At 41.1% G+C, this 27,560-nt stretch overlaps 1 protein-coding gene across 1 annotated transcript in view; it reads left to right on the top strand.

Annotated features, from left to right (window-relative positions):
* Positions 1-27,560, top strand: part of LOC149461351 (lipoxygenase homology domain-containing protein 1-like) — a 392,516-nt gene that overhangs the window by 143,116 nt on the left and 221,840 nt on the right. Inside the window, exons 19-23 of the mRNA XM_089678445.1 lie at positions 1,861-1,993; positions 8,290-8,441; positions 11,387-11,541; positions 17,690-17,748; positions 23,241-23,285. Of these exons, the coding sequence (XP_089534571.1) occupies positions 1,861-1,993; positions 8,290-8,441; positions 11,387-11,541; positions 17,690-17,748; positions 23,241-23,285 (544 nt within the window). The remainder of the gene's footprint in view (positions 1-1,860; positions 1,994-8,289; positions 8,442-11,386; positions 11,542-17,689; positions 17,749-23,240; positions 23,286-27,560) is intronic.

A 27,560-nucleotide genomic window follows, 5' to 3' on the forward strand; every position in this document is an offset into this window, starting at 1 on the left:
GGGCTGGTTGATGATTAGCACTGTCAGCCTGTTCACTCTAGTGCAGGGTAGGCAACATTAAATAGGTGGAGATCTACCTAAGCAACATGGGAGACGTCAAAGTTCCCCTGGCACAGTGTTGCCTCTTCACACCTATTTTAAACCTCTAATTGTCATACTACCATGTCTCAATAGTATGCACTGCATGGCAATCATGGGTTTAAATCAGGTGACGAGGAGGCAACATATCGCCATTTCACCACCTGTCAAACACACTCAGATTGCTTTTCAGAAAAGCAGCAGTGCCTGCATTGGGCAGTGGCAACCTTAGGGCTCATTCACATGTACATTTGGGGGGTGGTAAAACCCTGAAGTTGAGTCACGGCTTTACTGCCACCCATCCCTAACCCCTTTAGCCGCTGAGACATCAGGAAAAGGTGTACACATGCTGCAGCAGGAATTAAACCCCCTATTGCTTTTGGTGGGTGCTATCGCCTGCCATTCATGACCCCTTCAAGTAAATGAGGCCACTCTGCAAGCACCCCACAACTCTATGCTTCTGCGGAGTCCAAGGGGTTTCAGCAGGTGGTGAGAAATCAACACAACACTGCCTGCTTTAAACCCTTCTTTGCTGCACAGCACGAGGTTGCAGGACATGTGCAGAGCAGCCTCATTCACTTGAATGGGTAATGCTTGACAGCTGCTACACCCACCAACCATGACAGGGTCTATAACTTCTGCTGCAGCTGAGGAGAGAGAGGGGGTGGAGCCACAGCTCCATATGTGAATGGGCACATGGAGCAGCAGGTGCCCCCATAGCAAGCTGCTTGCTGTGGGGGCAATTGACAGGAGGGAGGGGCCAGGAGCGCCAGTGGGGGACTCAAGAAGAGTAGGATCTGGGCTGCTGTGTGCAAAACCATTACACAGAGCAGGTAAGTATAACATGTTTGTTATTTTTTTAAAACAAAATCTGAACCTTTAATATCACTTTAATTTTAATATATTCATAAAAGCCATGTATAGACATGTTTGGTATTTAAAAAAACATAAGTAAGCCTTTAGAATCACTTTAATTTGTCAAGAGTAAGAAATGGGTAAATAAGGTGTTAAATAAGAACTGATTAAAAATAAAACTTTAATTGACATAATATGCAGGTCTGAGTTCATCCCTTTGGTGAAGCAGAATAAAGCAGAGGTACAAGTAGATACAAAAGTAACATTTTTACTTTGTATCTCTATATTGCCTCTAAACAATGTTTATAATTTGACAGCAGCGGCTTCTACATCTGTTGTACTTACACAGCAATCCCTGCAACTGGCAATTGACAGTTGAGAATTGGCAGTAAGTGTGACAGCGAGGTAGAAGGACAGGGTATACTAGATACACCCTATGTACTGCGATGACGTTATTTTGGATGCATGGTTAATGCAGTATATTGTGAGATGCATGGCTTGTTTTGTTCATTCATAGACATTATACTTTATTATTATTTAATATAGGTATTTATATATAGCACTCTCAATTACATTATGCAGCGCTTTACATATATATTGCACATGCACATCAGTCCCTAACCCTCAAGGGGCGTACAATCTAAAGTCTCTAACTCAAATTCATACATACATATACTAGGGCCAATTTAGACAGGAGCCAATTAACCTACCAGCATGTCTTTGGAGTGTGGGAGGAAACCAGAGTACCCAGAGGAAACCCACGCAAGCACAGGGAGAATATACAAACTCCAGGCAGGTGGTGCCGTGGTTGGGATTTGAACCGACGACTTGAGTATTGCCAGGCGGAAGTGCTAACCATTTAGCCACTGTGCTGCCCCCACAGCATTTGTCATTGAAAGTAAGAACAGACTACTTTTATTTTAACAGGTAACTCTCCAGAAAATGAAAAATAGAAAAACATATCAGTTCGAAGCAAGTAAGTGGCTATCGAGAAACCATGGAAATTCTGAACTTGTGTGTGAGCTTCCTGTTGTGGAAGATGGTGAACCTGTTTTCCCAAGTAAGTAACTTGAGTGCCAGACCATGTTACTGTTTATGTGGTTTTTGGTGTCCTATTTTTTCTGTGGAGTTTCAAAGTGTCACCAGACATAGTTTAACAATACCAATCCCATTATGCTTATGTTTCTCATTGGCCTTCCTTCCTCTCCTGGAGGACCCTCGAAAATACTCTATAAATAATAATAGGCCCTGCCCCTAGAAATAAACTCCATACATTCACAGTTTCACTGTGTCTTGCTTGTATAGAAAACAGAAAAAAAGTGCAGAAATGCAGATTGTACCCCTACAGTGGTGCTTCCTGAAGTAAAGTTTTCCATTTTTGGAACCACCTTCCATTTTAGTTGATGTCCTTGTGGGTAATTGCCTGCATGTGCACTTCTGAGATCTTCATTGAGTGGTCCTGCACAGTGCCACACTGCATTTTTCTGCAAAGCAGTTCTGGCTGGGTCCTGAGCATGCACATGTGTTTGCACCACTGTCCTTGATTCTCTACAGAGGGGTTTGGACTCTGTTTTAAGTCCACGCTACTAAAAAAATAATAGTAACTCTCAACCTGAACCAAACCCCTACACCTAACACAACATTATCCTAATATATAAATCTAACCCTAACCTGAGGTTAACCGCTAAACCTGAACCCTTAGTCTGAGCCTGGCCCGAAATCTAAACTCTTCTTAAGCTATAAATCTAACACTTAACCCAGAGCAACCCTGTCCATCTGTGTAAACCTACACCCCTAACCTGAACCTAAATGTAAACTCTTCTTAAGGTATAAATCTAACACTTAACCCACAGTAACCCCATTCACCTGTGTTTATCCTAAAACCATATTTTTTTGTCTTCCTCTCAAATAATACAAACCTGGGATGTCTAGATTTAGCAGTAGCCATGAATATACATATGATTCATTTAAATACTCAGCATGTTATCTTTCATCTTATGTTGTGCAGAGAACCATAGCAATACCATTACCATAAACATTGTGTTTGAGCTTTATTTTCAGTTTTCTTATTAAATACTGATTGCATGTTTATGAGACTTATAAAAATCCCTGTGCTTTCTTATTTCTAATCTTTTGTTAATGAGTAACATTTAACCGCTCACAGTCTTTACATTAATGGCATAGTAATTTTATATGTCCCTACATTAAACAAAACCTGTCAAAACAGTTTTGGTTCTTTTACTCTTATTTTACATTTATATGCTGGCTAAGACCCAGTTCACAGAGACATAACAATAATCTGAAGAGCATCATGTAGTGCAAGGGCTTTCAAAATATTTAATAAAATTTGACCAGTTTTTGCAAAAAAAATATTAAAATCTCCTCTCTGTTGTGTTTGGGAGCACTGAAAACAGAATTTCCTAGGAGTTCTGGATGTACATTTAAACAAGCATGATATATAAACACTATATTGCCAGAAGTATTGGGACACCCCTCCAAATCATTGGATTCAGGTGTTCCACTCACCTCCCTGGCCACAGGTGTATAAAATCAAGCACCTAGGCATGCAGACTGCTTCTACAAACATTTGTGAAAGAATGAGTTGCTCTCAGGAGCTCAGTGAATTCAAGCGTGGTACCGTGATAGGTTGCCACCTGTGCAATAAGTCAATCCATGAAACTTCCTTGCTACTAAAAATTCCACGGTCAACTGTTAGTGGTATTATAACAAATTGGAAGCAATTGGGAACTCATCCATGAAGTGGTATGCCATGTAAAATGGCAGAGCAGGGTCAGTGCATGCTGAAGTGCACAGTGCGCAGAAGTTGCCAAATGTCTGCAGAGTCAATAGCTAAATTCCTCCAAACTTCAAGTGGCCTTCAGATTAGCACAACAACAGTGCGTAGAGAGTTTCATGGAATGGCTGAGCAGCTGCATCCAAGTCTTACCAAGTGCAACGCAAAGCATCAGATGCAGTGGTGTAAAGCATGCTGCCACTGGACTCTAGAGCAGTGGGGACATGTTCTCTAGAGTGACCAATCATGCTTCTCTGTCTGGCAATCCCATGGATGTTTCTGGGTTTGGAAGTTGCCAGGAAAATGGTACTTTCCTGACTGTATTGTGCCAAGTGTAAAGTTTGGTGGAGAGGAGAATATGGTGTAGGGTTGTTTTTCAGGAGTTGGGCTTGGCCCTTTAGTTCCAGTGTAGGGAACTCTTAAGGCGTCAGCATGCCAAGACATTTGGGACAATTTCATGGTCCCAACTTTGTGGGAACAATTTGGGAATGGCCCCTTCCTGTTCCAACATGACTGCACACCAGTGCACAAAGAAAGGTCCACAAAGACATGGATGAGCGAGTTTGGGGTGGAGGAACCTGACTGGCCTGCACAGAGTCCTGACCTCAAACCGATAAAACACCTTTGCGATAAATTAGAGTGGAGACTGCGAGCCAGGCCTTCTTGTCTGACATCAGTGCCTGACCTCACAAATGTACTTCTGGAAGGATGGTCAAACATTCCCGTAGACACACTCCTAAACCTTGTGGACAGCCTTCCTAGAAGAGTTGAAGCTGTTATAGCTGCAAAAGGTGGGCCAACTCAATATTGAATCCTAAAGACTAAGACTGGGATGCCATTAAAGTTCATATGCGTGTAAAGGCAGACCAATACTTTCGGCAATATAGTGCATATATACAGTATGTTTATATATATACTGTGTATGTATATATATATATATATATATATATATATATATATAATATGTGTTTTTAAAGATTTAAATATAGAATAAATCAATTTGATGTGAATAATTTTATCAATAAGTGTAAATGTTTTAAAAAACTTGCTTCTATGTAAAATATATAATTTTATGTGCACATGGGGGCAGCCATATTTGTACATTAGGTATGCAGGCTCTACTTCCTGGTTTTCAGTTTTATATAATGGCTGTGCTCCTTCTCAAATCCAATTTAGTAGCTGACTAGCCCAATAAAAAATAATGCCTGTTTTTAGGGCTGATGTTTTAGGGTTAATTTACTGAAGGCAAATATACTGTTCACTTTGCAGGGAATGTTGCACTTTGCAATAGAATGTGGTAACGCTTGTAGCAATCATGCACACAGAGATGGATGTGAACCTCTGTTTTGGCAAAGGATCGTCCATCTTGTATAATTATCTCTCTCTCCCTCTTTCCTCATCGCCCCTCCCTCTTTGTTGAGTGACATGTGGTCGGTGTGTGTTTGCAGAGATCACAGGCACTACACTCAGTGGGAGGGCGTCCTGACTATAAAACCTCACTAGCTAGGTGCCCCCCTGTCTAAGAAACTCTTGCTTGGAAACGGATCGTAAAAGCGTAAACCGAGTCCTTCACTGAGTTCAAAGACATTCCAGATAAGTCATAAACTAGACACCACATTCAACATCCATTTTCCCCTATGATTACATATCTTGGATTATGAAAGACTTACATAAACATGGAACCCATAGTCGGAATAGCTTACGTCAAGACCAGTTTCCTGATATATTACACCCCTTATCTGACATATATAGGAGAGCAGAAAATTGTTTCTCCTGAACCATTCAAGTAAATATGTCATATTTCATATCTAACCATTCCGCAGATGCGGCTGCGTATTAATCTACTAGTGGCAAGGTGTCAAGGTCCTACCTTTTCCCAGAGGTTGTGCTGCTTCATGTGCTGGCATCCATCTTGGGTTTCTGCAGGGCATGGTGGGAGTCTTTTATGCCTTCAGGCCTCTGAGGTCCATCCTCCAGAGGGGTGTGGCTGATTACATATAAGCCTGTGGCCCGCACATGCCCTTTTCACTTGTGTCTTGTGTGTTTGTGTTGCTACAGCTCCGTTCTTACTCTCGTGACTTTCCTGGAATCTGACTCGGCTTGTGACTAGACCATTCTCTGTGTTTTCCTCTGATCTGACCTTCCGTTGCTGAACCCGGCACGTGACCTGTGATTCTTGTCCACTGTTCTGTACCGTTTTGTCCCGTTGTTGTCGACCCGGCCTGCTTGACTACGCTTTGTCATTCCTACCAGCTACACGCCATTGGCGGCGGCCATTACCGCAGCTGGGGTGTTTCGGGGGCCGCGACCTGGTTCCTGGCTGCGTTAAGTCCATCCCCACCATCAGGGGCCCTGGTGAAGGGCAGCCTGGGACTTAAACTCCGCGCCCTGAGGAACTCCGGTCTGTGGGTGGTGGTTGCCGTCAGTCAGTGCATTACCCTGCCACTAGGCCTGCCTGTCCATTCCACAGCTCCTGCCCTGACACAAGGCTGCTAAATGCCCCGAGAATAAGTTATGAATCCTAATAGAAGCTAGGAGAGTTTTTGGTCATAACTTCGGTCTCCACCTACACCTCCCTCCCCAAATGAGGAGATTGGTTTACTGCTCCAGGGAGACACCCTGTGGAGTTACTAGAAAAGCTAAGTTAGGCTGAGTTGAGCTGTGTGTGAGAGTTGAAGAATCTCCTGTTTTAACATCGAAACTGACAGTGGGAGATAAATCCTTTGCTCTGAAACCTGATCTGCTTAACCCAAGACTGACGGCAAGCAGTTAGAAGCCCTCTAACTTCTCTCTGTTATCTCTTTGCTATGCTATTGTTCTCTGTATATTTATATATATATTGGCTACATCTTTTTCTGTAAATATTTTTATTGCACCCTTTTGACCTTTTAGTAATAAATCTTACTTTCTGAAAGTGTTGAATTGTTTCTAAAGCTCTTTAATGCAAATTACGAATTCCTGCCGCTGAAGAGTGCTACTGTGTGTGTTTAACCCTCTGTATAACCTGCCTGCAGTAACCGTGGTATACAGATGATTATCCAACCATCATAGTGTTATTGCTAATATTGCCGAGTTTCCTCTTTCTCTGTACAAAAAGGAGGTGGTGTCAGTGTGAAGGGTTAATTGCGTAATTAACCTGATGCTGTAACAATCGCTCTAAGGCTGCCGGTACATCAATTGTGGTCCAGTGAGCTGGGTGCAGGGTGAAGCGGGGCGTGGCATTGTTACGCACGTGACAGCGTGGTTTTAGATTGGCTAGTCCCTCGGTCACGAGTTTGGTGGGAAGGGCTGGGGTCTGACGCCATGATCGTCACAACGCTCTGGTGACTTAATCAATTCATGTGCAAGCTAAAAGCTGTTTTATTTTCCTTGTACATGATTGAGTATTCTTTTCAAAGTGAAACTTCCCTTCAAAAGCATACTTGCCGTTAGTAAATCATCTACCCCCTTATCTCAACAGTGAAGTGAGGGGATGCAGCTTGAAGTCATCTCCAGGAGTCAAGTATGTTGAGTGTGTGTGGAGTGGCCTCAGCACCGCGCTAGCCATGTCCTTGCATTTCCCCCCTGGGGCGTGTCAGAGGATGTGGCATCATAGGGAGGGAGGGTGTCAGAGGGCGTGGCTAGCTCAGTGCTGAGGCCACTCCATACACACTCAGAACGCTTGACTCCTGGGGATGGTTCCGAGTGGAGTCCACTCCCCCTCACTTCACTGAAGCTACTGGAATGAATCTAGGATACTACTCTCTTCATTCCTCTGCCGGTGGGGTGATTCCTTCTTTCTCGGTCTGGCTTCAGAGCGGTGCCTCCTTTTGCTAATCTAAAAACGTATGTATTTTGAACAAGAGTAAAATATGGAATGGATGACATGTAAAATGTGAAGCTAATATTAAAAATAATTTTAAGGCAAACCTTGAAATAAAACTCAGATTTAGACTGAACATACTGTACGATGTGCTTGCCATTAAAGAATGCATACAGTCACCAAGAGTCTGCTCTTGCCTCAAACATCTAATTTTCTGTAAATGAAATTTCTTTTTCTAAATTACTCTGCAAATTATAGGGTGTTTAAAATGAACACAAATTCAGTGGACCATGTGATAACTTAAATTCTTTAGTAAATCACTTCTACGGTACATGCTCTATGCACTTGAAATCCATGTCAACCTCTTCTTGTCTTGTGCTTTCAAAAATATGGAAAAGTCGGCATCCAATAGTAATAAAATAGAGGACCATAGCAAAATGGGTTCTATGTACGCAGAGTTCTTTAAATTACCTCCACGATTACTTTGTTCTTTAAATGCAAAATTAAGTATGAATGAAAAATAAATATGCTGATTAATGTTGTCATTATTTTAAAATGCATCATTTTCCTTCACACATTCAATTCAGTTAAAGTGTTGTTCTTTGGTCCTAGCACATATTAATGAAACACACTGTATAGGCCTACAGCTATTTAATGCTGGATTTAAAAAAATAAGTGCGGTTTGTTGTTTTTACATGACTGCATTTATTCTAAAAGACCTATGGTTGCTTAGTAATCAATGTATTTTCTTGGTTAACAGTTGTGAAATATGAGGTCATTGTCTTCACTGGACACTTAGATCAAGCAGGAACAGATGCTGCAGTATACATCTGCGTCTACGGTACAAGGGGTGACTCAGGAAAAAGACGATTGGTCAAATCAGATCTGTTGCTTCCATTCCAGCAAGGAGAGGTAACGCAAGTTTTAGATATTGTGAGATATTGCTAATTTCTACTAAGCATTGCTCATAGTAGCATGTTTGATTTTTTTTTAGCAGAGATCTAGTCACTATATGATGACTAATGTGGATGAAGAAATTTTGACTAATGTTTTCTTTCCCATAGCAACTAATCAGACATTAGCTGCTGTCATTGTATTGTAGATTAGAATACAAACACTGTTGGTTGAATGGTTAAAATTAGCAATATCCCTCCGCTCCCACCACAGAGAAGAGTAACAGTGTGGTGCTTTGTGCACACAGTGTCATAGATTAGGTGTGGCCAAACTTCACTAACAGTGGGAGGGTCTTTAAGGGGCACTGTTAAATAAACCCAGGTATGCATAACACACAAGTACAGGGTTCGATATGCACACAGGGTGCAGGGTACAGGAGTGCTTTATGCTGAGAATGCAAGGTTCAAGAGTGTGCTATATAGAGTATACAAGGTTCAGGAGCGTGATTAGAGTACAGGGTCCAGGAGTGCACTATGCACAGAGTGCAGGATTCAGGAGTGCACTACGCACAGAGTTCAGGGTTTGGGACTGCAGTACACACAGAGTTCAGGGTTCAGGACTGCAGTACACACAGAGTTCAGGGTTCAGGAGTGCATTACACACAGAACGCAGGGTTCAAGAGTGAGCTACACACAGAGTACAGGGTCCAGGAGTGCACTACACACAGAATGCAGAGTTCAGGAGTGTGTTATGTACAGAATGCAGGGTTCAGGTTGTCAGTAGTGCACTACACACAGAATGCGGGGTTCAGGGATGCACTATGTAAGGAATACACCTCTGCACCCCCACACAAACCTTATCTAATCACGCTTCTTCCACTGCTTATCCCTGCAACCCGCCCACAACCTATTCTCCTCAACCTCTCAGCTCAGACCTGTACACTCCCATAGCCCTCATCTTTGCATGCCCAACCCCCCTCCCTCCAGTGTTCTTATCTGTGTAACTTTCAGCAGCCATCCTGAGTGCACACTCATTTGTAGCTCTGCCTCTCCTCCCGTGGTCAGCAGTGGCAGTGGCAGCAAGATCATCCAGCATGGCACAGCATGGGATTCTATGCCTATAGTCCATATACACACTGTGTCCTAGTAGCTGTCCCTGCCTTGTCCTTTCCCTATTGAATGGATAGGATAAAAGCATAGCTCGGGTATGTTTAGTGACTGCCTGCAGTGCATTGTTTAATAGTACTTAAATGGCCTCAGACTTCTGAGAGTCCTAAAAGTCATTTAGCAAGTAGCCACAGAATAAGCTTTATATCAGTGGAGCCTGTGTTTCTGTAACGTAGCACCCTCCTAGATAGGTGCTAGGTTAGGTAAATTTAGTTCTGGTGCACTGTAATCAGTGTAGAAGCATGTGATCAATTAAGTCTGTTCTGTGTTTCACAGGCTGCAGGTTTGACTGCTCCTCCTGCACTCCAGAACTTTATGGGTCATTCTGGTACATAGGTGCGGAGCAAAGCAAATAGGCAGCATGAATATTTATACTCTCTCATCCAATCCTTGTGAGATACTGCACACCTGGAACAGAAGTGTCTTTTCCCTGAGGAAGAGGCCACAGCCTGGGGAAGCTGTTTGCCCCCCAGGCAAGAGTGCCAGGTGTCCTCCATTCATTGGAAGTTTGGGGGCTAGCTGGCAAGGCCTACTTTGCTGTAAGTTGCTGAAGCTGACTGAGGGGCTTTTCATCTAAAGATCTAGTCTGGTATCACTGGGAGAAACTGTCTGGAAGATATTGGAAGGGGCAATCAATCATCCAAGGACATTAGTGAGTACAGACTGGTGTGAGAGATCCTAGAGACTGTGTGCTGTCGCCACCTCTCTGGTTCTATAGAGTCAGTTGTGTTCAAAGGGGACTTTGTGTATGCTGTGCTGAAGAGCTCAGTCTATTTAATTCCTAGTGAAAGGACTCAGATCTCTAAGAGAAAGATTAACATCCTCACATTGCTACTATAAATCTCAGTCCACCATTTATAGCTCTAAAGAAGAAAGTTTAGTGTCCTCAAATTGCTACTACAGTAGGTCCCAGAATATATCTTCTACAGTACAGTAGATCCCACAGTTACCCCACTCCCATCCAAGTTCAAGTTCTACAATAAAGCATCAGAAAAGCATAGCCCTAGACTGTTCCTTGAGCAAAAGGAGTCACTATGACTGTGTCTGGCTGCGGGGCAACTACAGGAACAGACCTAAGGGACCTTTAATACTACAGGCTCCTATGGCGGTACTGCTACATAACCTTTGATCCTCAAAATTTACATTTTTTATTGTTTTACTGGTCTTGGTTCTGGCTAAGTATAAGATTACGGTGTGTAAATGAGATGCTAACATTTATGTGACTGATCTCTATAAAGGGAAAAGAGGTCTATTTTGCCTTGCCATCTGAAGACACATACCTACTGTGCCTAATAGAAATTGCAGCTGTGTGTAGCTATGTAAGACATGTCACCATGCATCCCCATACAATGATTGTTAGACACATGTTTCAGTCAATCCTCAGATTTTCAAAGAAAAGAGATCTATGAAGGTTTGATTATGAGTGTCATTCTTGTAGGGTAAATAAAAAAAACCCTCACCTAATAAGGCAGAGAGTCTGTGTTTGATGTGTAATAAGGCAGACAACCTGTCTACAGTGTCAATATTATTCAAATCCTGTGCAGTATGTGTCTGGAGAGTGAACAAATCGATCCATTTCCAAATAATATAATATTCCGCCCATACAATAAAGCTACAGTTTAAAAGAGAAGATGTGACTCTTGATGTTTCCTTTCTCCTGAGCACACATAGGAAAATCAATTTTCTCATACTGTAGAAAGACATAGCACTATAATGCAGACAGGAAGAGCTGGCACAGGTAAATGAGCAGTAGATGTATTATGATTCCTTACATTTGACTCTGCTCTCATCCTTTAGGTTGATGTGTTTGAAATTGAAGCTGTGTCACTTGGGAAGCTACAGAGAGTGAGCCTAGGCTGTGAGGCCAGTCGCAAGTCACAGTACTGGTATTGTGATAAAGTAATCATCAGGGAACAGGGCAATGTCTCAGAATATATCTTCAATTGTGAAAGGTAACATTATTCATGCCATCACAATTCTTCTCCACGCAATTTTAAAAGCTGTATATCTGTATTTCCTCGATGATACTTATATGTTTGATGTCAGTTTTATGGAATCTGAGCCCACCACTAATTCACAACCTGTGTGTCACACTGGGGTTTCTGGGTAATATCTGTACTTTCTTTTTCTATGATTGTACCGTTTGTCACATGGGCATTAATTCTTTCGGTGCATTTATTTCTAAAGTTCAGAGTTAAACTAAAAATTTCCATTTCCATTCCAACTGAGATTCACAATGTCATACCTAATACTGCATAAGTCTAAAGATGCAAATCAGCACTGATGTATCTGTACAAAATGTATAAAGAATGTAATAGTCATTGCCTGGTGTGTTAAATAAGTAGTTATTAAATAAGTTAGTTTCTTTACCATATACTGAGGTGGCTTTAAAAAACAAACAAACAACAAAAAAAAACAATAAATAGTTTTAATTTATCAATTAACTTAAAAAGTGCATAAACAGAAAAAAAAAACAAAATCAAAGCAATGCTTAGTTTGTCCATGTTTTGCCTTTAAAACAGCACCTATTCACTAGATACAGTGGTACACAATTTTTTTAAGGAACTCAATTCAAAACATTTACAAAAATTAACCACAGTTACTCCACGGATTTAGCCTCTCTCAATAGCTTCTGTCTCTTTGTGTAATCCCATAAAGACTCAGTTATGTTGAGTTAAAACATAATAACACAAAAGAAGTGCCAAATCAAATAGTGGAGTCCAAAATGCCTTCATATGGTCACTAACACGTTTCGGGGGGCCAACACACTTCCCCTTCATCAGGTTTACAGTATACATTTATAAAGGATATATATACATATAGCATACACACACAAACATGGTCATAAGATCAATTGCTATTAAATAATATGTAGCACCCTTCTAGCATAGGATGCGAGGTAAATTGTGTTTTTGGCTCCTTCTGTAGTCAGGGGAGCAGTGATTGTTTGTTCTGGCATGGAAGGTTCAAATAAATGACCAGCCTGAATATTTATCATGCTCCAGCCAATCCCTGCAGAGGAGGGGCTGGGAGGTGATGAATAGTCTGAAGCCATGGAGAGATTGTTCCAAAGCCTGAAGGACTGCTGCCGTGAGGCAGCTCATGGACTGTGTAGCTGTTCTTTAGGCCTCACCAGTGTCAGGGCCTGGATTGAGCTGGCTGTAGGACTTCACCACATGGTATTTGGTCTGGAGAAGGTTTGTCTACTTCACTGGACCATGTCCGGAGGAAGCTAGAAGGTGGCAGTTGTCCTGGGAATTTGTGAGTAAATACTCCAATTTGATTCCTGGTGACTGTGTGCTTTTTGGATATAAGTGCCAGAGGTAGCTTATACTGAGACAACTCCCATATGGTTTCAAAACACTCGCCATTTTGCTGTCTTCAGCAGAATCCCAAAGTGTAAGCATAGAGGAAAGTGTCCCTTTGGTTACTGTGCAGCGTTCCTGGAAATCAATATCAATAGTTGTGCAGTGGCACAAGGTATCCAGATGGCAAAGAAAATGGCCTTATGGTCTACAGCTGTGAGGCCTCACACTGTTCAATATCCCCAATTACCGAGAGAGAGAGAGAGAGAGAGAGACTAGGGAACAGATTGTCGTCTTATTGCCTTTGCTGATTGGTCGTAGGAGTATTCCATGCTCTAACCCCTCTTTAAGCAATATATCAAAAAGACATCCTCTAGACTGAGTTATTGGAGCCAGTGTGCATGGACTGGTGCCTGTGGTGGTAGACAGCCTTTATACAATTAGGGAAGGACCAGCTGTCACCAGTGGCCCCTATGAGGGTAGTTCTACAAATACATAAACTTAGAAAATGGAACACTAGAATAGTTTAAATGCAAAAACCATATTGCATTATAACATAAAAAGTGTTTTCAACTAGTACAAATCACTGCATAAATAAAATAATAGACATAAGACCAATGAAATAAATAATTAATGGTGTCCATATGAGAATTAAAAAATCTCTGTGTTTAAATAGCAATGCAAACATTATTTTAACTCTGGTATATGTATCAACATTTTGTGTCCTTGTATACAAAAAAACAAAAATAGAAAGATAAAATGATCTTAGTTGTGTCATTGTATAGAAAATAAAGGCATATTGTGAAATCATTATCAGGGCTTAGGTGGGCCCATTGAAACCAATTGCCAAACAAGTCTGTGTTAGACAACAATGAAAAAGTATTTATTAAAAAGGAAATGAGACATGGGCAGTAGTAAGTAGTAATGGTGGCAATAAAGGACTGGATTGAATTTACAATATATTGCCAAAAGTATTGGGACACCCCTCAAAATCATTGAATTCAGGCGATCCAATCACCTCCATGGTCACAGGTGTATAAAATCAAGCACCTAGGCATGCAGACTGCTTCTAAAAACATTTGTGAAAGAATGGGTTGCTCTCATGAGCCCAGTGAATTCAAGCTTGGTAACATCATAGGTTGCCACCTGTGCAACAAGGCCAGCCATGAAATATCCTTGCTACTAAATATTCCACGGTTAACTGTTACTGGTATTATAACAAAGTGGAAACAACTGAGAACAACAGCAACTCAGCCAAGAAGTGGTAGGCCACGTAAAATGACAGAGCGGGGTCAGCACATGCTGAAGCGCACAGTGCGCAGAAGTCACCAATGGTCTGCTGGGTCAATAGCTACGGACCCCAAACTTTGTGTGGCCTGCACATTAGCACAACAACAGTGTATAAGGAGCTTCATGGAATGGGTTTCCATGGCCGAGCAGCTGCATCCAAGCTTTACATCACCAAGTGCAATGCAAAGCGTAGGATGCAGTGGTGTAAAGCATGCTGCCACTGGACTATAGAGCAGTGGAGACGAGTTCTCTGGAGTGACGAATCACACTTCTCTGTCTGGAAATCCGATGAACATGTCTGGGTTTGGCAGTTGCCAGGAGAACAGTACTTGCCTGACTGCAGTGTGCTAAGTGTAAAGTTAGGTGATGAGGGGATAATCGTGTGGGGTTGTTTTTCAGGGGTTGGGCTTGGCCCCTTAGTTTCAGAGAAGGGAATGCTTAAGGCGTCAGCATACCAAGACATTTTAGACAATTTCATGCTTCCAACTTTGTGGGAACAGTTTGGGGATGGCAACTTCCTGTTCCACAATGACTGCGCACCAAAGCACAAAGCAATGTCTATAAGAACATGAATGAGTGAGTTTGGGGTGGTGGAACCTGACTGGCCTGTACAGAGTCCTTACCTAAACCTGATAGAACACCTTTGGGATGAATTAGAGCAGAAACTGTAAACTAGGCCTTTTTGTCCATCATCAGTGCCTGACCTCACAAATGTGCTTCTGGAAGAATGGTCAAACATTCCCATAGACACACTCCTATCCTTGTGGACAGTCCTCCTAGAAGAGTTGAAACTGTTATGCAAAGGGTGGGCCAACTCAATATTGAACCCTATGGACTAAGGGATGCCATTAAAGTTCATGTGCTTGTAAAGGCAGGCATCCCAGTACTTTTGGCAATATAGTGTTCCTTTATTATAGAACTAATTTAGCAGTGAGAACAACTGTGCTCAGATTAGTGGAGGCATTAGGATGCCAGTGCTACTTGTAGCTTTTTAAATAAAGCAAAGGGCACCGAACAGAAGGGAAGGAGATGTGAGTTCCTGGGAGCTGCTGGTTGAGTACCTGGGAAGGGCATGACTGCATGACTATTCCGACCAACAGGCAAGGACAAGGGACCAAAAACTGGGGAGGAGCATTAGTGGAATATAATTACTTATTTACATTGGCAAATAGTGAATAAGAGGCTAATGAAAAAAGATGAGTTTCATACTCTAATGGAGAAGGATTAGTGTGTGATTATAAGAACAGGAAACAGATGAGCAATATATAAGGAATATAAATAAACAATATGTAGTGAAATGATACATACTGTACTAAGCATTCCCTTTTTTTATTACAATTGTATATTTACTTTTTAGTTACGCTATCTTATGTATTCCCTATTTCACTTCCATCACATTTAACCTTATTTGTCCCATAACACTATGTTTCCATTAATTGGTTTTAGACTTGAGACCATTGCGCAGCCTATAGGCTATGGATTTTCCACTGGTACTGTTAGAAGGGTAAAACTGCAAATTAGCACCAAGGTTGCAGAATTTCATCTATGTAGTCCTTTGGTCAGTAATAACATCACTGGCAGATAATGGTTAATTTTTTGAGCCCTGTTCCGGTTACTACTGCATTAAGGCGGCATTAGTACACAGAACATCAGATAAATTAAAATACCAGAATAAATATCAACCATAAATAAATTATTGAAAAAAAAAACACCACAGAGATCCTTTTAAAGAATTATTGGCCACAGCTTTAATAGCTAATACTAGTGAACATCATAACTAATTCACTTAAATTGTAAATTTCACAAACAATTATACCATGCCAGCCTCTGTATAGCAGGGGCATGTAATAAAGCTATTCAGTTATGGGCCAGATGCAGGTGACCTAAGTATATGTGCCCCTCTATTTAATCTGCAACCTCAGCTCCACTCATTTTCTTCAAGTCTAATCCAGGGTAGTGCCAAGTCAAACCCATCCCCCACCCCAAATACACCAAACTTAATACTTTTTTTTTATATCAAATTACTCCAACACTTTGTCAGCCATTTTTCTAACTGTAACCATATAAACTGTGTTATACTTATATTTTAACAAAGTCATGGCTCTTTGTAAAGGTTCACCCCTTCACATACAAAATTGGAAACCACAGACTGAATACATTGTTGAGTTTTGCTCTTTCTTACCACAGATGGGGTTATCTAATAGAGATCCAGACCTGAATTAAACAAGGTGAAATAGACCTTGGGATTATTTTTACTTTTCTTTAAGGTAGTGGTGAATGTGGATATTATTTGTTCATTTAGTTTTCAGTTTGTAATTAATGAATGGCAAAGACATCCAAACAAATGTAACAACTTACCAGATTCCCCTTGCTCACGTAGGGTCAAGGTTTTTTAAAAATACATTTCTGTAAACTAGGTTATGTATGTACATATACAGTACCTATGTGAAAAAAATGTAAAGACTGAAGATGCTCTTTAACATCATAGTGGCCAGGAAACCTTTTTTGTCCAATAAAGTAAAATGTGTGCATTTATGAAATGCAAATATAATTTAAAGGTTTAAATGCAAAGTGAACTTTAAATATTTTAATAGGAAATATTGCGATTGATTTACTGAATGCAAACTGTACATTTATTTTTCTGGGGAAGTAGCACTTTGCAAGGGAACCTTCCCTACAGCTTAGTGATTGTGGCACAATTTCACTTTGCAAAGAATTTCCAGTTAAGTGAAAGGGCAATTAAAAAAACAGCATTTTTGCTTCTACGTGATTGGATGTGCTCAGCAGAGCTTCACCTCATTCACAAAGCTCTGGGGAAAAACTCCCTTGCAATGGGCAACCTCCCTTTCAAAATGAACATTCTATTTTCCATAGTAAATCAACCCCAATATTTTAGAATAAAATATTTATTGTTAACTTTCCTATTTAAAAGCCCATATAGGGCTCCCCTATCCGTCTTATCTAATGGTAGGTACACTCAAGAAGTTTCTATCGTTCAACCCAGCGTGCTGATTGAACGATTAAAAAACTGAGAGGCTGCCATACTAACTAAGTGATGTTATATCCCCCGCTGAGCTATTGTGTGCTGACAGAGGAACTTTCAGAACACACTGGTCATCTCTGCCCATTCAACAGAAACCAGTCGTTAGATTGCTGGCCGGTTTCTGTTGCACCTGCTGACACTGGCCAATATTCGGCCCGTGTGTTCCAGCCTCAAGTTTTGCCTCTTCCATTCATCTGTAAAGAACCTGCAGTCATACCTGCACACTTCAGTACAGCCTCTCAGTGGAAAAAATAATTTAAACACTGCAAGGCAAGGAGCAGGTCCATGCTGCATGTAAGGTCTGTGTGGGCATACTTCAATAGAAAGGGGGTGAAAAAAACATGTAGGGTTCTTAATATAAATGTGAACCTATACTTTAAGAGTCACATAATTATGAATGTCATACTGTCCACATTCTCAGCATCAGTAAACATAATTCATCTCTATTTTTGTGCCTGGTAGGTGGCTTCCATTTATGTCCCAGGGCGTTCTGCATTCGGAAGTTGAGCTTATGGTGCAAGGTAATGTATCCCTAAATGAAAGCGTGATCTAGTTACTGTAATTAAAGTTGAGATATAATAGACACATTAAGAGTAGAATAAATGTAATTCAATTTGTAATGTAAGAGAAAGTATTGTAGATCACCAGACAAAAAACAAAGAACTTCCTTGTGCTCCAAAAACATACACTGAAAAATGGTAATAGGTCAGAAATGTGAATCTTGCAGCCAAAACTTAACACTTAACAAGTCTTATGGAATAGTGCGCAAGGCTTGGGGCAATGTACACAGCTTGCAGATCATTCACATATGTTGGAAAATGGCTAACTTCAGCAATTCCTGACCATCATTGTGTTGACCATGTGTGATATGTGTAAACGAGTTGCACCCCTATCAGCATAGGCTTTGATAATAGCTCTTAGGAAGCTGCCAGAAGAGAGGGTGGAGATTGGCATGAGCACATTTAAACTGTGTTTACTATGCTTCAGTTTGTGAATGAACAGGAAGCCTCTGTACAAAGCTATTCCTCTCTGTTCATTCTGTGCAGCTGAGGTTGAGGGCTGTGTTTCCTTTCTCTGTCTCAAAGCTGAAAACATCAGAGGTCTGTTTAGACCCCTGTTATCTCACCAAAGACCCCTAAGGGGGCTCTGGTATCAGTGGGAAGGGACCCAGTTGGGGGTCCCTTTATGGTTTCTTGCACCAGGGCCCTAAATGTTCTAGTTATGCCACTGGTTATTATTTATTTATTTAATTATTTATTACAGGTACTTATATAACACCATCAATTTATGCAGCACTTTATGTATATGTTGTTAATTCACATCACACTCTGCCCTCAAGGATCTTACAATCTAAGGTCCCTAACTCATATTCATACCAGGGCCAATTTAGACAGAAGCCCATCAATCTACCAGTATGACTTTGGAGTGTGGGGGAAAACCAGAGGAACCCCACACAGACACAAGGAGAACACGCAGGCAGGTAGTGCTGTGGTTGAGATTTGAACCAATGACCCTAGTATGCTAGATAGCAGTGCTAACCACATATCCACTGTGTTGGGTATGAGAATGCACTTCCCTATAGGTTTTAGATCAGTTGTGGACATAATTTCCATTGTTTAATTAAGACCTATTACTGTTAAATAAAGAAATTAGATGCCACATCCAAAATTTCCTAAAACAACTAGTAGTAAGGAATCAGACTGGGGCACTGCTGCATTAGGCGAACAATAAGCAAAGAAAAAATCTATTACACATGCAAAATATATGGTGTCAGAATATGGTGTCACTGATGCTGTCCATTAGAATCATACTATTCTGTAACACCACCAACAGCATTTCCTAAGCACTTAATATAAAGGATTGGTGTTTTTCCTGTCTACGTCAAAGTCACATTAAATTTTATCATTGGTATGTGTCCCTCATGGCAGTGTCCAGCTACCCAAGCCCTTTGTTTCACAATCCCTTGCCTAGTCATTTTGAAAATGGTCAGAAATTATTTTTAAGATTTGCTCCCCATACACTTTAGTAGGGTTCAAATTTAATTTATACATTTTCATATTTCCCACAAATCAAACCCACACACCTTCCCTCATCTCTAGTGCTGGTAATACTGTCCCACGAAAAATGTAAGGTGACTAAATAAACTTATATTGCAGTTTATTTAAACTATAGTGTGGTGTTTGATTTTATTTAATTTGTACTTTGTAGTTTGTTTCATAACTAAACATTTAAAATATGAACACTGCTCTGGTTCATAATTGTGTGTTATATACGTTTCAGATTGAGTTTTGTTAACATCAGGGTTTTGTTTTTTGTAGAATAGATAGTAGAAAATATAGAAAAATAGAAAAAATAGAAAACTAGGAAAACGTGAAAAAAATAAGAAGATTCACTGATTGTTACCTGTGAAAATGCATAAAATATTCATATGCAATACTACTTATTTTCCTGACTAAATCTCCCTGACGATAAACAATTAAAAAATCAAACATATACAAAACCAATACACTTTCCCCATAAAGGGAACGTAAGCTCAGGCTATAAACATTGAACTATTTATATATTCCTAACAGGCCATAGGGCACATTGGCATTTTAGAAGAGCTGTCTGTTGATGACCAGGATGCACAGGAGGTAAGCGGCGGCTGTGGCTTGGACTGGGCTAACACAGACCGTGGCCGCTGCTCACCTCCCACTGTGCAGCTATGCCTAAAGCAGGGCCGACAGGAGGAGAGACAGTGATGGCTCCAGTGAAGAGCAGGAAGCAGCAGCTGAGGATACACAGACACCTCCTCGGCCGGCCGCTGCACACAGCCACACTGTAAGGACAACGGCGGCCTCTCTCCTTCACTGGTGGGCACACTGTAACAGGTCTGTAGCAGCGGTGGATTGGGCTGTCTCTTTGCTGGATGGGCTGTATCTTTGCTGGATGGGCTGTCTATTTGCTGGACGGGCTATGTCTTTGCTGGATGGGCTGTCTCTTTGCTGGATGGGCTGTCTCTTTGCTGGATGAGCTGTTTTTTTGCTGGATGGGTTGTCTCTTTGCTGAATGGGCTGTCTCTTTGCTGGACCGGCTGTCTCTTTGCTGGATGGGCTGTCTCTTTGCTGGATGGTTTGTCTCTTTGCTGAATGGGCTCTCTTTGCTGGACTGGCTGTCTCTCTGCTGGATGGTCTGTCTCTTGCTGGATGGGCTGTCTATTTGCTGGTTGAGCTGTCTCTTTGCTGGATGGGCTGTCTCCTTGCTGGACAGGGATGTCTCTTTGCTGGATGGTCTGTCTGTTTGCTGGAAGGGCTGTCTTTTTGCTCGACAGGCTGTCTCTTTGCTGGATGGGCTGTCTCTTTGCTGGATGGGCTGTCTCTTTGCTGGTTGAGCTGTCTCTTTTCTGGACGGGCTGTCTCTTTGCTGGGTGGGCTGTCTCCTTGCTGGACTGGACCATCTCTTTGCTCAGTTTGGTCCAGCAAAGAGACATCCCAATCCAGCAAAGAGGCAGCCCAGTCCAAAAAGGAACATCCCCATTCAGCAAAGAGACATTCCTGCCCAGCAAAGAGACATCCCGTCTCTTTGTGGATTGGAATGTCTCTTTGCTGGATGGGGATGTCTCTTTGCTAAATGGGGATGTCTCTTTGCTAAATGGGGATGACTCTTTGCTGGATGGGGATGTCTCTTATGTCTCTTTGCTGGATGGGGATATCTCTTTGTTGGATTGGACCATCTCTTTGAATATATAGGGGGCACTGTGATTAGATTTCTAGGGGCACTGCGCTGTAAAGGGGCACTGTAATCAATACAGTGCCCAGTGCGGTCCCCTTTATAGTACAGTGTGGAGGACCGACTCCGTCAATATTCAATCACCAACTGCTCCCATGAATGCCCGCCCCCTGGAAATTGGCTGTTCAGTCTAATTTTTGTCCCAGTCCAGGCCTGATTCCTAACAAGCAGTAAAGGAGCTCTTGCTGACTCCTGTAGATGCAGTTACTGTGGAGTAGTGATGAGCTGAGCTCCCCTTGGTTCTGTTCAGCAGGGGTTCTGCAGGCTTAAAAGTCATTGAAATCAATAGCCACATTAAAAATGCCCATTTCTTGGCTAAGAGGCAAGGGGGTGTCAAAAAAGTAGCAAGTGGGGAGGCTTGGGGGACATGTACCATTGCAAAAAAAAATTAAATCCATTTGGGCAGGAGCAGTTTTTTTTTTATTTTTAAAGTAGAACATAAAAATGTCCAATTCCTTTAAATACGTTGTTACTTGTCTGAGGGGGTCCTAATCCTGCATGTGCAGGGGCACATCTCTGTGATGTACACTCATATCAGCAGCACTAAAATGTTTAAAGGAAAAGAAAAATTAAAAATGCATGTATAAAAGTCATTTATAGAATGACTCCCAACAAACAGGGGGCCAAAGGGGCAGTCCAAACCTAGATTCGGAGTGAACTGTCAGTTCATCCCTACTGTGGAGTCATACATCCTCACATTTCACAGCAGAAGCACCAAACTTGTGCAATTTGTTTTCTCAGCAGCTTCCCTTCCAAATGCTTCTGCTGTGTATTTACAATAGACATTAGCGGGGTGAAATGCTGCTGAATCACTGCTGGGAGGAGGGAGCAGAATGAGCTCAGCTGCTAATAACAAAAGTGTCTGCAACTACATGGGTCATTAAGGGCTTGAACATCCATATCCTGGTCACAGGTTCATGTCAATTACAAATCTACCAGCAGTTATAGTTGTAGTAAAACAGCTCATAGGGAGAGTAGTTATTCTGACATGCTGCTTAAAAATGGCCTTTTTACCTTAATGTGTGGGCCCAAGCAGGGGCGGACTGACCATTTAGCCACTGCCCGGGGGCTCAGGGTCAGTAGGGGGCCCCATGAGATGCCCCTGGTACCTTTCATAGGCTTTTCTGGGTGTGGTTTGAGTGTGGGCGAGGACACAGGGGCCCCATGATTTCCTATTGCCCGGGGGCCCATGAGTTGTCAGTCCACCCCTGAGCCCAAGTGCTTAAACTTCAGCTGATCGTGCTGTCATCAGACAGTGAAGAACAAAGGCAAAAAGTGATTACTGTGTTGGTCAATCACAGCAATTAATAAAGTAAAGAGAAGTGCTGTTTACACTGGAAAGCCCACTCCTTCCTTCCATAATGGAAGAAGGGGAAGGATGAGGCTTTAATGAATTAATTTATTCATTAAATTCTCCAGGCTGCAGCAAAGAAGGCTGTAATCCAATGTGGGGGAGGGGTTTTAAAGGACCACTTACCACAAATATTGTGAGATTGTTTTTGGAGTTTTAGTGACAATGACCATCAATAATGGGGAGGGGTGGGGTGGTTTAAAATGTCACTGACTACCAGTGTTCGGGGGGTTTATCTTGCCACTGGCTCCAGTGATTGGTATGGGGGGGGTGTTAAAATGACAATGACCACCAATGATTGTGGGATTGTTTTGGGGGTGATTTCAAGTGACACTGAATGATATCTTTATTCTCCCAAAAAAAAATCCATATGCATTCATACTTAATCGCTCTGTACTATTTTCCATAAAATCATTTCTTACTGTGTTTCTCTACCTCCTTGTAACATGCTTTAAGCTCCTGAACCTCTCCTTTCCCCACTCACTTCTGTTTGTTGAAATAAGTGGTGCACATTAGTCTGTGCTCTGCTCTATGCACACTACAAAATTCATCTTGGGAGCAAGCAAGAGCGGTTGACTACACTCCTACATATCATGGGACCATGGAGAGCAAACGTGGCCACCCACAGGAAGTCAAATAACAGCAGCAAAAAAAGGAATATGGAAATTCAGAAAAGAGTGAAGTTACTTTTTTGAGTTAAGAATATATACTTAAATAGAATTGCTTTTTTAAGCCAGAGTTTCATGTCACATTAAAGTATTTTGGGTGTTCCATGACACCTAAATGCCAGCATATTTCTTAATTTCCAAAATCATTGTGGCAAAAAATTAGATCACCTTGTAGTGTCCATTTTCCAAAGGAAAAAAATAATTATATTGCATTTTGTTTTTTTAGAAATGGAAATTCTCTCCAAGGTAAAGCCACCTACAGAATATGATGGTAAGGTTATTTAATAACTGATCAGGTACACCTATTGCAACCTGTAATGTGTAACATCCTATCAACTTCATGTATCTTTTTTCTGAATTTTTTTTTCTGTATTTTACAGTAGTACAAATGCTTTACATTTATGTCTTTTTGAATTTACAAAGTTTATTGCGGGTGTAATGATCCACTAATTATATTGATTCAAATTCTTATCTTTACTGGCAACTGCAGCTAGCTCATTAAGATTTCCACTTCAAATATAAAAAAAAAAGAAAATCTCTTTAAGGACAAAATATAATTTATTTTCAGTGGATACATATTATTTATATTATTATGTAATAATTTTGTCATTATTGCAATGCTTACTTTAAATTAACTTTTTATATGCCATTTTAGCAAAATTGCTCTTCCATATGTTTGTTATTATATTAAATCTACATATTTGCATATTTGCCACCAGAAGGTGCTCACAGTGGCTTAATGCAATTACTCTGCCTTTCTCTTAACAACCATCAAGATTGGACTGAGTTGTTTTTAATAAGACAGGCTCATCAATTATAATCCCCTAAAGGATATGAAGGTTTGACATTGCAATGATGAGGACGAATACCAATCTGAGCACTTCATGCATGCAAAGCTTGTAGAGATGTCCACAACTGTTGCCCACATACAACTGTTCACTTACAAATGTGGCTTGCTAAGAAGTACCTGTTCCAGCGACCAAACACATGCCAGAGAGGCGGTGGAGTAAAAATGGTATATTTTCTATTGTTTTGGGACTTTATCAGTTATAAGACCTATTTCACATGAAAGGTCCAATCTGGTCCGCCTGGCAGTTTTTTAGGCAGACCTGATTGGGCCCTCCATTCACTCCCATGGGCAGGCAGTTGTAAACGGTCTTGTGTTCATTTACACCCACCTATCTCCAATCTGATCCAGTCCACTGGAAAAAAAAGGGATGGGGATCCATTCCTCTCCATCTAGTTGTCTGTTTACACCCAGCCACTCATTGAGCAAAGTGGGCTCTGTCATACACCCACTCTGCTCTGATCAGCAGGGGATCAGCAGACAGATCCACTGCTGATCAGAACAGAGTCCATCCCATGTGAAAGGGGCCTTATATTCGAGACATCTTAGAACATAATAGTTTTGTGTTTACATACATATAAGTCCAGAAAGGTTTGTTTGTGACTGTCTCGCTGTTTTTTCCAGAACTGAGCACAGGGCAATAATTAGAGCATATTCACTATTATCAAAGGCATTGCTGGGAAGTGGACACAAAGAACACATATGCTAGGTTTCCTCTGAAGTACCCAGGTACTGTACCACCACCACTGCCATTGTGGGTAGTAAAAGGCTTGATGACCACTATGCCTTATAAAAGATAGTGAGATGTGAGGAAAAGGTCACAATGGGGAAAATTTGCAATAAGCGATTACCATTATGCCCAGTTGTTGTAAGGAATAGTGGTAATAATCAAACACTACATCACAAACTCATTACAACCAATAATTTTAGTGGAATGAAGAGTAAAATGTATATGTATGACTTCTGTGGGGGTAGAAAACTGTATACATGGTTGTTGTTGGGGGAGAGTTTCTATGGAGGGTGTGTGTGTGGGGGGGGGGGGGATTATATATACAGTATATGTATTATTGGGGAAGGGAACTGTGTGTATGGTTATTGGAACAGATATATGTGTGTAAGACTGTCAGAGGGACATGTAAATGTGCTCCAGGACCAATATGTTCCTACACAGGTCAATGGACAGTTTTGCCCTTGGGAATAACAAACTGTGCCTATAACATCTAAAGAATGAATGGTCTATTGCTATGTTACCACATTTTTGGCCTAATTGATCAAATTAGCATAATTTAGTAAATAAAGTGACCTCAAAAGCATTAATAATAAATTCATCAAAAGAGATGTGAGCTGTATGTCAAGGGTTCTGCACATCTAGAAGGATGCCAAGATGCAGGCCTTTGTTTTTTCACTTTCACTGATTGAGTGATCATAGAAGGCCATTTAACAATCTTTTTGTGAAAGTTAGTTCAGTAGCCTGTCATGTTATTTAGAGAACAGAACCAGACAAGAATCTGCACAGATGTTTGCTAAAATCCTTGCAGTGTATTCAATGTGACTGTTTTTTCTCAGCAAAAAAATCTAAAATACGGCCAGAAAACCTGCCTGAATTATTGTATACTTTTTAGATTATAATAGCATAGTCTTCTCTACAGCAGCAGTCATGCTAAAGGTGGGTATTCACAGTCCAATTTTTTTTCAAATAAACACCCATGTAGTGTGGAGGCTTATCTAAAATTCCATTTGAAATACACTAAATATATCGGAACCTCAAAAGCTGATGGCAACTTTGTTGCTCGTACAGATGAAATGGACAGTTGTGCACTGTGAGCCAAGAAAGGCTTTATTTCATCGCAGTGCTGTGCTGGTTTCAGTAACAAAGATTTAGGGATCCAAGCTTAAAGCATATTTCAAGGCAAAATGAAAAAAAAAAACATTTAGTACATTTCTAGAATGCCTGCACATTTTTGCTTTTTTATCCTTTTAAACTCAAAGCAAGTATAAAAAATAACTGTTGATGCACCAGAAATACTGTATAGTGTGTTTATAACTCTTTGACATCAGAACACAGCTGCAAATTATTAAGCATGTGGTGTCAGCCCTGTCTACTTAATTTTTGATAGATTAGAAATAATATAGACTTCTCTTCATCTCCCCCTCCTCGTTTCCATAACCCCTTCTTGTGCATAGGCAGAGTGCACAGGAAGTTATCAGTTTTCTGGAAAGTCAACAGGTATTTTTGCACTTATTGAACAGATATAACAAAACACACTCAATGGTATACTTAGCAGACCACAAGCGTTCAATAACGAAAAGTTTATTGTTAAGGTTTACTTATACTTTAAAGCAAATCATTAAAAAAACTAAACATTTCCACACCCCACGTTTTTAAAATTCCTTTCATACATACTTTTTTACGGAGTCTCCTGGCTGGTCACATGACATCCTGAGGTCTTTTTCTTGGAAGTGATGAGTGGTCTTCATTAGTGCATAAAGCATCACTGGCTTTACAACGCCAACTTCTGCAGTATTGTACTAGGAGCCATTGTGATGCAGCCTGAAGAGTTGGGTCCATGTGAGCCTCAGCACACAGGAAGTGAGTTGAATAATTCTCACCATCATTAACTCTTTATAAGTGGATTGATGGTGGACAATGCTGTAGATAAGGTGACTATTGCAACAAGAGCTGCTTTCTGTAGTTTTTTTTTTACACCAGTGCTTTTTTTTTATATATAACATGTTTCAATGTTATACAAAGGATGTTTCCTTTATCAACTTACATAAGAGAAAGGGACTTAGCAGTGTAATTATGACCTTTCACCATCATTAAGCAGGCAAGTGACAAGGTAATCTACAAAGCTGAACTAGGAAGTAAAATTGTCAGTGTGGGAATCTCAAAAGTAGCTCAATAAAATGACAAATATATTGGGGAAAATCATGCACACATCTTTATTTCAACCCATATGGCTGCTGCTCCATCTTAAGCACTTGGTAAACAAAATGGTCATCAGGTAACACTGACTTTATTATGATCATATCAACCACAAAACATTCTTGGCAATTCTACTATTGATGCAATGACCATGAATATAGTGTTCATCATAGGCCCACTGATGCTAAGGACAGAGTTAGTCTTATAACACAGCTGGTGGACGTTCAATGCAACATATCTTAGCCCTGAGAACAGAGTTTCAATACTGTGCATATGGCAGGGGTGCTCAACCTGTGGCCCGCGGGTCACATGTGGCCCTCAGAACCTTCTGATGTGGCCCTCAACCTCAAACTGAATGGAGGAATTTTGGTACATTTACAGAAAGTGCACAACACCAGCAAGATATAATAGAAGTCTATGGCAAAATGCAACTAACCCACAGGAAAGTTGCAGTTGCAGTGTGTTGCACCCGTATTGCTGGTAAATTGCAGTGTATCAGTGTGAAAGCAACCTTATAGGGGGCTCAGACAGTAAAGGCTTGTTTACTTTTGCAGTTTTTCTTGCCACACCCCTCCAACCAATTGTGTAACATCAGGGGCCACAAAGGCAACCCCGCCCAATGCCCCAGGGGACCAGTGCGACCTTCCTGTCACATTCTGTTTTATACTTGGACAGGAGGGCTGATGGGGGCAGCATATACAGGAACCGATCCTCTTCCTACAACTGCTGAAAGCCTGCTTCTCCCTCCCACCAGCATTCAGCAGCTGCAGGAG

This window comes from Staurois parvus, unplaced genomic scaffold (assembly GCF_062004578.1).
Source record: "Staurois parvus isolate SC_StPar_1 unplaced genomic scaffold, SC_StPar_1.0 ptg000205l, whole genome shotgun sequence".
In the NCBI taxonomy this organism is placed as follows: Eukaryota; Metazoa; Chordata; class Amphibia; order Anura; family Ranidae; genus Staurois; species Staurois parvus.